Source organism: Melanerpes formicivorus, unplaced genomic scaffold, assembly GCF_026170545.1.
Source record: "Melanerpes formicivorus ecotype bairdi unplaced genomic scaffold, bMelFor1.0.p_v2 SCAF_164, whole genome shotgun sequence".
In the NCBI taxonomy this organism is placed as follows: Eukaryota; Metazoa; Chordata; class Aves; order Piciformes; family Picidae; genus Melanerpes; species Melanerpes formicivorus.
Genome location: NW_027142516.1, coordinates 320,818 through 334,238, shown reverse-complemented (window position 1 = coordinate 334,238; position 13,421 = coordinate 320,818). Strand labels below are relative to the sequence as shown.

Genomic DNA, 13,421 nt, shown 5'->3' with positions numbered 1-13,421 from the left:
CCCTTGGCCCTCTCCAAGGACCTCCAACTCCCACCACAGGGCAGTGCCAGGGCAGCTAAAGAGCCTTTCTCCATCTCTTTGAAGTGCAAAGAAGCATCTGCCCTGCTTGAGGGTGTCCTGCTCATGCAGCAGCAGGGGGACAACAGCCTGCTGCTGCCTTTGCCAGGTGTGGCACAGCTGCAGCCTGATTTGCTCTCCCCTGGCACCTGGCATGAGGCCACCTGCATGGTGCTGTTTGGAACTGATGCCTTGCAGCCGGCCCTGCCCCACCACGGACGAGCTGAGGAAGGGAGGGCAGGAGAGGGAAGAAGGACAAACAGACTCTGGGTTTGCTGCAGCACAAATTTAATGAGGCTGAGGAATGGAAGGAAGCAACACAAAGGGGAAGGAGACATATCCATAGCCCACTGAGGACAGGGCCCAGTGAGGACAGTGCCCACTCGTGCCACTCACACGGGCACACTCAGCAGGTCGAGCTCTTCCTTCTCAGTGGAGGAGGCTGTGCTGATCCAGCCAGGCAGGGCAGCCCCTGCCCATCCCACAGCTGACTGAGAGGACAAAAACCCTTGGCCAGACACACAAAGGAAAGCAAACACAAAAGGCAAGCACAGGCCTGGCTCTAGGAGCTGCCAAGCTCCCACCGCTCCACCAGCTGCAGGTGGGGCCGTGGGTACCTAAGGTCACTTCTGGAACCCGTGGCCATGAGCTCAGTCCTGCGTGGGGTTGGTGCTTCAGCGTTCCTGGGCATCTCCTCAGGCTTCAGCAGGGTCCATAGAAGCCCCCACGGTAGGAGGCGTAGCGCCGGCCGGGCCGGCTGTAGGCGCTGCCCAGCCCTGGGTACCCAAAGCTCCCCAAGCCCAAGGAGCTGCCAGAGCTGATGGGGACCCCCTCAGCACTGAGGGCACTGCCAATGGCCGCAGAGGCCGAGGAGCCCACGGTGGTGTTCTGAGGGAAGGAGCTGAGGATGGGTCCTGGCAGGGTGACCACCACGGGGGAGGGCTGGATGACCACCGTGGAGTCCTGGCACTGCCGGACGCAGGGCTCGCTGCAGCTGTTGGCCAGCGGCGTCGGCCCGCAGGAGCTGGAAGAGCATCGCTCGTAGCAGGACATGGATGCAGCTGAGCCTGAAACACAGCACCAGGGAGGTGGAGAGACAGCAGAGGGTCAGGGAGTGGGAGGGAGCTCAGAGCTCAGCTGCTCCAACCTCCCCCACCGTGCCCAGGGACAGCTCTCAGCTGCACTCAGCTGCTCGAGGCCTTGAACGCCCCCAGGCAGGAGGCAGCCACAGCTTCCCTGGCCAGCCTGTGCCAGAGCCTCACCTCCCTGGGACTGAAGAACTTCTTCTTCAGCTCCACTCTACCCTGCTCTGCCTCAGCTCCAGAGGAGGCAGCCACAGCCTCCCTGGCCAGCCTGTGCCAGACCCTCACCCCCTGGGACTGAAGAACCTCTTCCCAGCTCCACTCTAACCCTGCTCTGCCTCAGCTCCAGAGGAGGCAGCCACAGCCTCCCTGGCCAGCCTGTGCCAGAACCTCACCCCCCTGGGACTGAAGAACTTCTTCCTCAGCTCCACTCTAACCCTGCTCTGCCTCAGCTCCACAGAGCCACAGAAACATTCAGCTTGGAACAGACCCTCAGGATCACCAAGCCCAGCCCAGAACCTTGCTCTGCAAAGCTCACCCCTCAACCATACCCCCAAGCACCACATCCAAACCACCCTTGAACACACCCAGGGCTGGTGCCTCCACCCTCTCCCTGGTAGCTGTAGAGAGCCAAGAGGTCTCCCCTCAGCCTCTTCTCTTTCAAACCAAGCAGCCCCAGCTCCTTCATCAGATTTATTCTCCAGGCCCTTCCCAGCTTCCTTGCCCTCCTCTGCCCTCACCCCAGCATCTCCACATCTCTCTTGTCTTGAGGTGCCCAAAGCTGCACCCAGAACTCGAGGTGTGCCCTCCCCAGTGCCCAGCCCAGGGGGGGACAATCCCTACCCTGCTGCTGCTGCCCACACTGCGGCTGACCCAAGCCAGGCTGCTGGTGGCCTTCTTGGCCACAGCTCTTCAGCTCTTCAGCACATCTGAAAGCTCTCCTCTGAATGAACCAACACCACCATGCCAAGGCTCTGTGTGTGGCCAAGTCAGGACTCTCAGTCCCAGGGGAGATCCCTTCCATCCCAGCCCATCCTATGGCTCTATGACTCCAGCAGTACCTCCACCTCTAACAGCCAACCCCAACAGCTCCAAGGGGAGAAGCCTCCTCCTCCCCACCCCAAGCCTAATCCAGCAGCTGGCAGAGCAGAAAGGACAACAACCAAAAGGTTCTGAAGGCAAAGAACTCAGCAAGCAGGGAAGGAGAAGCAGAGTTGGACTAACCTGGCTCACAAAAGAGGGAAAAGGGAAGAGAAGTGGCAGGCAGGAGCTGGAGTGGAGTTTGCTTTTATACTGCACCCAGGATGGCCTGGGGACCACAGACAGCCTTTGAGCATCAAATTATTTCCCCAGCCACTATGTCCCACATGCAAAAACGCTCCCAGCCCATTAAATATCTTTCCCCCACTGTTCATTACTTTGTGTTTTTGTTTCCTTATCTTCTGGCACACATTGCCCCAGCCAAGCTCCTCTCATCCCCTGCAGTTCTGGGCCAGATTTATGCCACTGCCACCTTGCAGCCCAGACAGCATCTCCCCTCCAATTGTGTGCTTCACTTTAGTCATAAGGGGGGGGGGGGGGGGGGGAAAACCACCCCACACAACCCCAATTAAGGAGAGTTTATACAATGCATAATTCATCCTCCTGGGGTGTTCTGTTATTAAGGATCTGAGTGGAAAACCTTAATAAGCTCTGGGCCCCACCAATGCGTTTGCCAAGCTCTGGTTCCAGACAAAGCAGCAGAAGAATCGAGGCTGAAGCTCTGCTCTTTGGGAAGGTCCTGCTCAAAGAGCCTCAAATCCTGCTGCATCCAGGAGAGAAGTCAGAGCCCTGTGGGAAATTCAGAGAGAAATGCAGGCAGATCATAGCCCGGAGAGCTTCCAGTGCCTGGGGGGATGAAGGAGAGCTGGGGAAGGGCTGGGAGCGACAGGATGAAGGACAACGGCTTTGAGCTGGGAGAGGGGAGATGGAGAGTGGAGAAATCCTTGAGAGGGAGGGTGAGGAGACCCTGAAACAGGTTGCCCAGGGGAGCTGTGGCTGCCCCTTCCCTGGAGGTGCTCAAGGCCAGGCTGGATGAGGCCTTGAGCAGCCTGGGCTGGTGGAGGTGTCCCTGCCTATGGCACAGGGTTGGAGCTTTGCCAGGCTCTCAGCCCCAGGGAGCTCTCAGCCTTTGCTCCTCACAGAGCTGCTCCAGGCCCCTCAGCACCTTCCCAGCTTCCCCTGGGCTCTCCCCAGTAGCTCCCAGTCCCTCTGAAACTGGGGAGCCCAGCCCTGGCCCCAGCACTCCAGAGGTGACCTCACTTGGTCAGGGAAGATGTGGAGGAGATCTCCCTTGCCCTGCTGGCCACACTCCCCTCTGTGCACCCAAAAGCTTCTTTTTGCTCTGCTAAGTCACACTTTGCAGCCAAACCCTCACTGCAGTCCTTTCCAAGGGGCTCCTGAGCTGTCTCCTGGTCATGACTCAGCCCCCAGATCAGTCTGACTGGCTCCAAGAACTCCTCCAAGGGGCTGGAAGGCCTCCTCCGAGGTTGTTCTTTGCAAAGATGGTGAAGAAATTAACTGGGAGCTGTTGTGAGGTGGCTCAGACAGGGAAGTGGAAACAAAAGAGGTTCAGGAAAGCTCTGGAGTCTGATGTGAAAATTTGCTCCCAAGACAGCCACAAATTGCCGAGGAGCCAAAAAGGGCTTCATGAAAGCCAGCTTGGAGCCATCGCTCGGCGCAGCTCTGGGAGTCAGCATGAGAGCAGCAGGAATTCAAAGTGCCCAGGCCTGGGGAAGATGAAAAGACTTCCTCATGTCCAGGGCAGGCTTCTCCCACTGAAGCCAGACAGGGAGCCACCAGCAAAGCCATTTCATTAGCAGCAGAAGGTTCTGCCTGCAGCCAGGGACGTGGGAAGCGATGGACGCAAAGAGGGAGGCCTGGGTGGGCTCCTCAGCCAGCAGAGCTGCTGCACCCATGCCAGCCCTGGCACACTGCTGGGCACCTTCTGCTCTCCTGCACCAAGGCTGTCTGAAGAGGGCAGGCTCCAGGACACTGCTTTATGCTTTTGATTGTGGTTTGGGTTTTTTTTTTTTGGGGGGGGTCCTTCTAAATGACAGAATCACAAATTCGTTAGGGTTGGGGAAAGGCCTTTCAAGGTCATCCCCTCCAAGCACTCTCTGACTCTGCCAAGGCTGGGGCTAAGCCATGGCCCTCAGCACCTCAGCTCTGCAGCCATGAAACACCCCCAGGGATGAGGATTCAGCTGGACCCACTCCAGCCTCTCAATGTCTTTATTGGAGGGAGGACCCCAAAACTGAACCCAGGGTACCCCAGCTGTGGCCTCCCCAGTGCCCAGCCCAGGGGCACAATCCCTGCCCTGCTCCTGCTGCCCACACCACTGCTGATCCAGGCCAGGCTGCTGGTGCCCTTCTTGGCCACCCAGGCACATGCTGGCTCACCTCCAGCTGCTGGCACCAACCTCCCCCAGGGCTTTCTCTGCTGAGCAGTTTCCAGCTGCTGCCCCCAGCCTGGAGCCTCCATGGGGTGGCTGTAACCCAAGTGCAGGAGCCAGCCCTTGGGCCTTGTCAAACCTCATCCCACTGGCCTCAGCCCACGGAGCCAGCCTGGCCAGCTCCTTGCAGAGCTTTCTGCCCTCAAGCAGAGCAACATCCAAGCCAGCTTGGAGCCCTCAACCAGGCTTGGGGCAGGGAGCAGATCTCCACCAGCACCACCCAAGTGCCTTTCAGGACTGCTGCTGCTGTAGGGCCCAAGCCTCTCAAGCAGCCATTTCATTTTCCTCACATTAATTCCTGGATCCTTTATGTTCCCTGCCCAGTCTGCATGGCAGAAGGACACCTCCCTGGCACTGAGCAGGAGGCCATTCCCTGATGTGCAGAGCAGAGTGAGCAGCAAACAGCTTCAGCCACAGCAGCTGTGTGACAGCCCCAGGAGCTCTGTGAGCACAACCCAGGGACTGCAGTCCTTCTCTGCTCAGAAAAATGCCTTCAGGGAAGCTGATTTTCCATCAGAGACTCCACTCAGCCTGCTGCAGACTCCTGCAGGGGCAGGAAGGGACCTCTGGAGATCGTCTCATCCAACAGTAGGACCACCCAGAGCAGGTCACACAGGAACACATCCAGGTGGAGGTTGAAAGTCTCCAGAGAAGGAGACTCCACATCCACCCTGGAGCAGCTCTGTGAAGAGCAAAGGCTGAGAGCCCTGGGGCTGGGAGCCTGGAGAAGAGCAGCCCCAGAGGGGATCTGAGCAATGCTCAGCCAGAGCTAAAGGCTGGGGGGAGCAAGAGGCTGGGGCCAGACTCTGCTCAGCGGTGCCCAGAGCCAAGCCAAGGGGCAAGGGGCACAAAGTGGAGCCCAGGAGGCTGCATCTGAGCAGGACACTCTGCAGAGGCTTTTTCCCCAGGATGAAACATTCTTGGCCAAGGGAAAGAAAGGCACAAAGAGACTCAGACTCAGATGCAACTTCAGTTTAATGATACAAAGTCAGGAGGGATTCTGCAAAACAAGAGGAACACATCGAGGTTGCTACAAGAGGAGGGAGACGTTTGAACCACTCCAGCTGGAAGACAGCAAGCAAGACTCCACTTTTCCTTAACTCCTGAATTAAACAAAACCACCCCACCCAACAATCACTGACAGGACAGCATCAGACCACAGCAGTGTGAGATGCAACTCACAGGTGTGAGGAAAGACATCAAAAGCGTTTCAAGAGCAAGACAGAGCCTGGCCAGGAGTCCAGCCAGCACCTGGCTGGCCTCCCTCCTTGGCAGGGGCTCGGCAGGGGGCTCAGCCCAGCTGCCAAGCCTGGCCAGCAGCTCCAGCCTCAGCCCAGCGCCTGGCTTGGGGCTCCCCGGTCGAGGCCCTCCCCGGGGGTCCGGCGCGGCTCTAGCAGGGCAGGCAGCGCCTGCCGCAGTAGCGACCACCAAGGCCAGAGAGGCCAAAGCCCCCGGAGCTGATGGGGACTCCGTCCTCGCTCAGGATGCTGCCCACGGCTGCAGAGGCTGAGGATCCAACGGCGGTGTTCTGCGGGAAGGAGCTGAGGATGGGTCCTGGCAGGGTGACCACCACCGGGGAGGGCTGGATCACCACCCGCGAGTCCTGGCACTGCCTCACGCAGGGCTCGTTGCAGCTGTTGGCCAGCGGGGTCGGCCCGCAGGGACGGCACAGGTCGTAGCAGGACATGGCTGTGGCTGCAGCAGCACCTGGGCAGAGGGCAGGGAGGGCACAGCAGCGTCAGGGCCAGCCTGGCAGCTGCCGGCCAGCACCAGAGCCACAGGCTGGGCACGGAGCAAAGGCTTCAGAGGGAGCAAGAGAGACTGAGGAGCAGGAAGTGAGACCTGCAGAGACAGCCCAGCACCTTCTCCCACCTCCCTCCCAGCACGGCAGGAAGAGCAGAGACGCTGAGAGCAGGGCCAGGGAGGCAAAGGCTTGAGGGAGGCCGAGAGACAAAGAGCAGAGCAGGAGAAAGAGAGCAGAGAGGCAAAGGCTGTGGCAGCTCACCTTGGTCAGCAGGCAGCGGAAGGCAAGAGGAGGCTGAGGGAAGCCTGCTCAGGACCTGCCTTTTATAGTGCCCCACTCTGCCCCGGGCCCAGAGCTGCCTTTGCTCATGGAATGTGTTTGCCAGCAGCTCATCTGCCATGCAAAGCATCACCATTAGAGAAATGAGGCCACTGCTGCTGTGCCCTGCAACGCTGCCTTCTCATTTCCCCGTCCCTCACAGGGCCCTTCAGCCTCCCAGGCTCCTTTCAAGTCCCAGCATTAGAGGCCAGGAATGGTGCCAGGGAAAATGACACAGAAGTAAATGAAGACTAATTCTGAGCCAAAACAACTGAGTGAGGAAAATGCAAATCCAGTGGCCAGGTACAGCCCAGAGCCCAGCTGAGCTATCAAACCCTTGGTGACAAAGCAGGGATGAGCTCAAGCAGGGCAGCAGCCCACAGGGCAGGAGCCCACAGGGCAGGAGCAGAGCCAGAGGTGACCATGATGGGTACAGAGCTCACTGATGCTGAGCAGGTCCCTAAAGCCTCCCAGAGCCCTAGGGCACAGACCAAGGAGCCTCATGCAAGCCAGGAGCAGCTCTGCAAAACCAGAAAGCTTCCTGCCCAAGCACCAAGGTGATGAAAGAGCTGAAACAGAGCCCTGGGTCAAAGGCAAGAGGGAGGAGGAAGAGACCCTAGGTGAAGCTCTTCAGGGTCCTTGTACCTGGGGTTCCTGCACTCAGGACACTGCTGGGCAAGGAGAGGACATCTCTGCCCCTGGCACACAGGCAGCAGCTGCATCTGTCCCAGCAGGGGCAGACAGGAGAAGCTCCTCCAAAGGAGGAAGCTGATTCCATTTCTGTCTTCTCTTCTAAGGCTCCATTCAGCCCACCCCCAGCCCAGCAGATCCCCAGCTGGAGGCTCCTGCCAGACCTTGACACCTCCACAGCCTCTGCCCATGGTGAGGCTCTGCCAAGGGCCCCAGTGTCCTGCCAGGTTCTGCTCTCTCCTGGTACATGCTGCAGGTGATGTCTGCCCTCCCTGCTGCCAGCTCTTCCCCCACCCTGCCTCTGCTCTTGTCCCAGCAGGGCTCAGGAGGCTGCAGCAAGCTCCATTGCCTTGCTGCAGAGGGGCTGCAGCTGGCAGCAGCTCTGGCAGGGCAGGAAGGACTGGGGCTCTGGCACAGGTGCTGCTGGGCTGCTCAAGGCTGGCACAGGTGCTGCTGGGCTGCTCAAGGCTGGCACAGGCACTGCTGAGCTGCCCAAGGCTGGCACAGCACAGGAGCTGCCCCTCACTCGGCCTGGAGCAGCACTGGCACCTCTGGGGTAAAACCTCCCCTGGGAAGGCCTGGAGCCTGTGGGGGGAAGGGACAGGCAGCTTGGCCTCTGCCACAGCCCCTGGGGCAGCAGCAACCACCACATGCCAGGGCAGCTGCCCACAGCAGCTCCAGGAGCACCCCAGGCACAAGCAAGGTTCCTTCTGTCCCTGCTGTCAGCTCCTGCAGCCCAGAGCAGAAGGGCAGGAGGGCATCCTGGCTGCACTCTGGAGGGCTTCATTCTGCCCTTCCTCTGCTGTGCAGAAGGCAGCAAAGAGGTCGGGTGAATGCCCTCAGGGCACTGCCATGGAGTCTGCCAGGCAGTCCCTGAACAGCAACACAAAACACTGCAGAGTGAATGAGAGAGGGGCCTGGGGGGCACAGAGCGAGGGGCTGGGGGCAGAAGGGAAGGATCACAACCCCTTGGGCACTTGGCACTCATCACTCTCATCACAAAATGACAGAAACACAGAATCAGTGAGGCTGGAGGAGCTCTCTGAGGTGATCCAGCCCAACACCAACCCAGCACCACCACAGCCACCAAACCCTGGCCCCAGGGGCCGTGGCCACATTTTATTCAACAGCTCCAGGGCTGGGGACTCCACAACCTCCCTGGGCAGCCTGGGCCAGTCCCTGACCACACTCTGAAGGAAGGAATTGCTCCTCAGGTCCAACCTAAACATCCCTTGGTGCACTTTGGGGCCATTTGCTCTTGTCCTAATTTGTTACCTGGGAGAAGAGACCAACCCCCCTCAGACCTCCTTGCAGGGAGCTGCAGAGAGCAAAGAGTTCTCTCCTCAGCCTCCTCTTCTCCAGCCCAAGCAACCCCAGCTCCCTCAGCTCCTCACAAGACTTCCTTAGAATCTCCATCAGTGTCTTTGCCCTTCCCTGGCCCTGCTCCAGCTTCTCAATGTCCTTCTTGGAGTGAGGGCCCCGAAACTGACCCCAGGACGTGAGGTGTGGCCTCAACAGTGCTAGGAGCAGAGGGGACAGCCACTGCCTTGCTCCTCTGGGCAGCATGGGAGCCATGGGCAGCATGAGAAAGGTTTGGAAATGGACAAACAACTTGTGTGAGGCCAAAGTGTTGTGGTGCTTTGTGCAGACCCGGTCAGGTGCATTGCCAGAACACTTCCCTCCAGGTCACCACTTCAGTTGCAAACCCACTCCAGTGCCCCAGGAAAGACACAACTCAAGGACATTCCTTCAGCCAACCTTTTACCCTGCCAGGGCAGCCCAGTGCCCCAGGGAGAGCTTGGGCAGGCAGTGCAGGGGGGAAGGAACACGAGGAGCCAGCAAGCTACAATGCAGCATCAACTTTAATTTAGAGTCAAAAGAGGGAAACAAAGCAGTGCCCAGGGGAAGGGACCCAGGCCAGGCTGCTGCAAGGGCAGCTGGCACTCAGGCCCCCTTCACAGCATGGCACACACACACGTGGGCACGGGGCCAGCAGCAGGGCCCCTCTCAGCTGGCTGCAGGAGGGAGCCCTGGCACAGGGCAGCAGCAGGCAGCAGGGACTCAGGACGGGCAGAAGAAAGCAGCAGAAGCAGAAGACATCTGCTGGCCGCCTCGGCAGGCACCGCAGGCCGGCCCCGGGCTGGCCTCCCTCCTTGGCAGGGGCTCGGCAGGGGGCTCAGCCCAGCTGCCAAGCCTGGCCAGCAGCTCCAGCCTCAGCCCAGCGCCTGGCTTGGGGCTCCCCGGTCGAGGCCCTCCCCGGGGGTCCGGCGCGGCTCTAGCAGGGCAGGCAGCGCCTGCCGCAGTAGCGACCACCAAGGCCAGAGAGGCCAAAGCCCCCGGAGCTGATGGGCACCCCACTCTCACTCAGGATGCTGCCCACGGCTGCGGAGGTGGTGGAGCCCACGGCGGTGTTCTGCGGGAAGGAGCTGAGGATGGGTCCTGGCAGGGTGACCACCACCGGGGAGGGCTGGATCACCACCCGCGAGTCCTGGCACTGCCTCACGCAGGGCTCGTTGCAGCTGTTGGCCAGCGGGGTCGGCCCGCAGGGACGGCACAGGTCGTAGCAGGACATGGCTGTGGCTGCAGCAGCACCTGGGCAGAGGGCAGGGAGGGCACAGCAGCGTCAGGGCCAGCCTGGCAGCTGCCGGCCGGCAGCAGAGCCACAGGCTGGGCACGGAGCAAAGGCTTCGGAGGGAGCAAGAGAGACTGAGGAGCAGGAAGTGAGACCTGCAGAGACAGCCCAGCACCTTCTCCCACCTCCCTCCCAGCACGGCAGGAAGAGCAGAGATGCTGAGAGCAGGGCCAGGGAGGCAAAGGCTTGAGGGAGGCCAAGAGAGACAAAGAGCAGAGCAGGAGAAAGAGAACAGAGAGGCAAAGGCTGTGGCAGCTCACCTTGGTCAGCAGGCAGCGGAAGGCAAGAGGAGGCTGAGGGAAGCCTGCTCAGGACCTGCCTTTTATAGTGCCCCACTCTGCCCCGGGCCCAGAGCTGCCTTTGCTCATGGAATGTGTTTGCCAGCAGCTCATCTGCCATGCAAAGCATCACCATTAGAGAAATGAGGCCACTGCTGCTGTGCCCTGCAACGCTGCCTTCTCATTTCCCCGTCCCTCACAGGGCCCTTCAGCCTCCCAGGCTCCTTTCAAGTCCCAGCATTAGAGGCCAGGAATGGTGCCAGGGGCAGTGCCACGTCAGCACAGGCAGGTGAGGCAGCCAGGGATGGGCACTGTCCCACCTCAGCCGACAGTGCCAGGCCCTTACCCTCCAGGGCATCCCTTTGTGATCCCCATCCTCTGAGGGGCATGTTCCTGCACCCCAGCAATCCCAGGCCAGCACTACCATGTGTCTGCCCAGCTCCTGAGAGCTCAGCAGTGTTTGCAGATCTGCTCAGTCCCTGCTTGGGAGGTTCAATGCCCTGTGGTCTGTGACAGTGCCCTGAGGGCATTTGCCCAGCCCCTTACCGCCTTCTGCAGAGGAAGGGCAGAATGAAACTCTCCAAATGCAACCAGGTTGCCCTCCTGCCCTTCTGCTCTGACATGCAGGAGCTGACAGCAAGGAGGGGATTGAGGCCCTGTTCAGAATGGGGATCACAAAGGGATGCCTGGGGGGTAAGGGCCTGGCAGTGTCGGCTGAGGTGGGACAGTGCCCATCCCTGGCTGCCTCACCTGCCTGTGCTGACGTGGCACTGCCCCTGGCACCATTCCTGGCCTCTAATGCTGGGACTTGAAAGGAGCCTGGGAGGCTGAAGGGCCCTGTGAGGGACGGGGAAATGAGAAGGCAGCGTTGCAGGGCACAGCAGCAGTGGCCTCATTTCTCTAATGGTGATGCTTTGCATGGCAGATGAGCTGCTGGCAAACACATTCCATGAGCAGCTCTGGGCCCGGGGCAGAGTGGGGCACTATAAAAGGCAGGTCCTGAGCAGGCTTCCCTCAGCCTCCTCTTGCCTTCCGCTGCCTGCTGACCAAGGTGAGCTGCCACAGCCTTTGCCTCTCTGCTCTCTTTCTCCTGCTCTGCTCTTTGTCTCTCGGCCTCCCTCAAGCCTTTGCCTCCCTGGCCCTGCTCTCAGCATCTCTGCTCTTCCTGCCGTGCTGGGAGAGAGGTGGGAGAAGGTGCTGGGCTGTCTCTGCAGGTCTCACTTCCTGCTCCTCAGTCTCTCTTGCTCCCTCCGAAGCCTTTGCTCCGTGCCCAGCCTGTGGCTCTGCTGCTGGCTGGCAGCTGCCAGGCTGGCCCTGACGCTGCTGTGCCCTCCCTGCCCTCTGCCCAGGTGCTGCTGCAGCCACAGCCATGTCCTGCTACGACCTGTGCCGTCCCTGCGGGCCGACCCCGCTGGCCAACAGCTGCAACGAGCCCTGCGTGAGGCAGTGCCAGGACTCGCGGGTGGTGATCCAGCCCTCCCCGGTGGTGGTCACCCTGCCAGGACCCATCCTCAGCTCCTTCCCGCAGAACACCGCCGTGGGCTCCACCACCTCCGCTGCTGTGGGCAGCATCCTGAGTGAGAGTGGGGTGCCCATCAGCTCCGGGGGCTTTGGCCTCTCTGGCCTTGGTGGTCGCTACTGCGGCAGGCGCTGCCTGCCCTGCTAGAGCCGCGCCGGACCCCCGGGGAGGGCCTCGACCGGGGAGCCCCAAGCCAGGCGCTGGGCTGAGGCTGGAGCTGCTGGCCAGGCTTGGCAGCTGGGCTGAGCCCCCTGCCGAGCCCCTGCCAAGGAGGGAGGCCAGCCCGGGGCCGGCCTGCGGTGCCTGCCGAGGCGGCCAGCAGATGTCTTCTGCTTCTGCTGCTTTCTTCTGCCCGTCCTGAGTCCCTGCTGCCTGCTGCTGCCCTGTGCCAGGGCTCCCTCCTGCAGCCAGCTGAGAGGGGCCCTGCTGCTGGCCCCGTGCCCACGTGTGTGTGTGCCATGCTGTGAAGGGGGCCTGAGTGCCAGCTGCCCTTGCAGCAGCCTGGCCTGGGTCCCTTCCCCTGGGCACTGCTTTATTTTCCTCTTTTGACTCTAAATTAAAGTTGATGCTGCATTGTAGCTTGCTGGCTCCTCGTGTTCCTTCCCCCCTGCACTGCCTGCCCAAGCTCTCCCTGGGGCACTGGGCTGCCCTGGCAGGGAAAGGGTTTGGTATCCTCCCTAATGCGTGGAAGAGCTGAGTCCCCTCAGGGCCATGGTCACTGGAGGCATCCTGGAATGCTGGAGCAGGGCTGTGGTTTTGACTTCACCCCAATGGGTTCTCAGGAGCTGCCCCAGGGGATGTTTGAGCAACAGCTGTGGGTGGCTGCTGGCTGCCAGCTGCTGGGGGAAGCCATTGGACTGCCCAAAGCCATTTCTGTGCAGCCCAACAAGCCCCTGCCCAAGGCTCTGATTGCACCTTAACCACTCCCAGTGTGTCCTTTCCCTTCCCACTTCCAAGACCTAGAACTGGAAGGAGCCCTAAGGAAGCTGAGGGTTGAGGGAGTAGCCTGGGCAGCTGGGGACCCTCTGCACAGTGGGGCTGGGGTGACCATGGGGGTATGAAATGGGCAGGATGAGAATGAGAACAGGGGATCCAGCCTCCCCCATCTGAAAGACACAGGCAGCCTTCATCACCTGTCCTGGGAATGCTGCAGGGGGCTGGAAGGGAGCAGGAAGAGCATCTCTGACACCCTGGAGCTGCTGTGTGGTCAAATTCATTCAGAGTGATGGAGACCTTCTGTGTGGGTCACAGTGTCCTGGAAGGAGCTCAGCCTGGAGCAGAAGTACAACAGATCCTCCAGAAAACCCTCTCTGCTCTGCAGGCTCTCTGGAGAGGTCCATTTGTGCCTGCAAGAAGGCAGCAAGCTGGGGAGACTGAGGCAGGGACAGCTCAGCAGCTCTGCTCTTAGTCCCTCCTAGGGTGGGCAGCAGGAGCAGGGCAGGGATTGTCCCCCATGGGATGGGCACTGGGGAGGTCACAGCTGGAATCCTGGGGTCAGGGTTGGACTCCTCACTGCCAGAAGGACACTGAGGGCTGGAGCAGGGCCAGGGAAGGGCAACAAAGCTGGGGAAGGGTCTGGAGAGCAGGGCTGGGAAGGAGCAGCTGAGG

At 60.6% G+C, this 13,421-nt stretch overlaps 4 protein-coding genes across 4 annotated transcripts; 1 reads left to right on the top strand and 3 right to left on the bottom strand.

Annotated features, from left to right (window-relative positions):
• Positions 1 to 328: 328 nt before the first annotated feature.
• On the bottom strand, positions 329 to 2,444 carry LOC137457222 (feather keratin 4-like). Its single transcript, XM_068169052.1, has 2 exons — positions 2,364 to 2,444; positions 329 to 1,124 (listed from the first exon to the last, which is right to left on the bottom strand). Exon 2 carries the CDS (start codon positions 1,108 to 1,110, stop codon positions 760 to 762), a length of 351 nt encoding a protein of 116 aa, XP_068025153.1. The 5' UTR covers positions 1,111 to 1,124; positions 2,364 to 2,444; the 3' UTR covers positions 329 to 759.
• Positions 2,445 to 5,589: 3,145 nt separating this feature from the next.
• LOC137457227 (feather keratin 1-like) lies at positions 5,590 to 6,791 on the bottom strand. Its single transcript, XM_068169056.1, has 2 exons — positions 6,638 to 6,791; positions 5,590 to 6,339 (listed from the first exon to the last, which is right to left on the bottom strand). Exons 1-2 carry the CDS (start codon positions 6,789 to 6,791, stop codon positions 6,023 to 6,025), a joined length of 471 nt encoding a protein of 156 aa, XP_068025157.1. The 3' UTR covers positions 5,590 to 6,022.
• A 2,437-nt stretch (positions 6,792 to 9,228) lies between these two features.
• Positions 9,229 to 10,430, bottom strand: LOC137457231 (feather beta keratin-like). Its single transcript, XM_068169061.1, has 2 exons — positions 10,277 to 10,430; positions 9,229 to 9,976 (listed from the first exon to the last, which is right to left on the bottom strand). The coding sequence occupies exons 1-2, from the start codon at positions 10,428 to 10,430 to the stop codon at positions 9,660 to 9,662; spliced, it is 471 nt and encodes a 156-aa protein (XP_068025162.1). The 3' UTR covers positions 9,229 to 9,659.
• Positions 10,431 to 11,277: 847 nt separating this feature from the next.
• Positions 11,278 to 12,391, top strand: LOC137457233 (feather beta keratin). Its single transcript, XM_068169063.1, has 2 exons — positions 11,278 to 11,345; positions 11,644 to 12,391. Exon 2 carries the CDS (start codon positions 11,664 to 11,666, stop codon positions 11,958 to 11,960), a length of 297 nt encoding a protein of 98 aa, XP_068025164.1. The 5' UTR covers positions 11,278 to 11,345; positions 11,644 to 11,663; the 3' UTR covers positions 11,961 to 12,391.
• The last annotated feature ends 1,030 nt before the right edge of the window (positions 12,392 to 13,421 follow it).

Coding starts and splice junctions, on each gene's coding strand:
- LOC137457227 (XM_068169056.1), bottom strand. CDS start 6,791: ATGGTGATGCTTTGCATGGCAGATGAGCTGCTGGCAAACACATTCCAT. Junction 6,340..6,637: donor TCCGCTGCCTGCTGACCAAG/GTGAGCTGCCAC, acceptor CCCTCTGCCCAG/GTGCTGCTGCAGCCACAGCC.
- LOC137457231 (XM_068169061.1), bottom strand. CDS start 10,430: ATGGTGATGCTTTGCATGGCAGATGAGCTGCTGGCAAACACATTCCAT. Junction 9,977..10,276: donor TCCGCTGCCTGCTGACCAAG/GTGAGCTGCCAC, acceptor CCCTCTGCCCAG/GTGCTGCTGCAGCCACAGCC.
- LOC137457222 (XM_068169052.1), bottom strand. CDS start 1,110: ATGTCCTGCTACGAGCGATGCTCTTCCAGCTCCTGCGGGCCGACGCCG.
- LOC137457233 (XM_068169063.1), top strand. CDS start 11,664: ATGTCCTGCTACGACCTGTGCCGTCCCTGCGGGCCGACCCCGCTGGCC.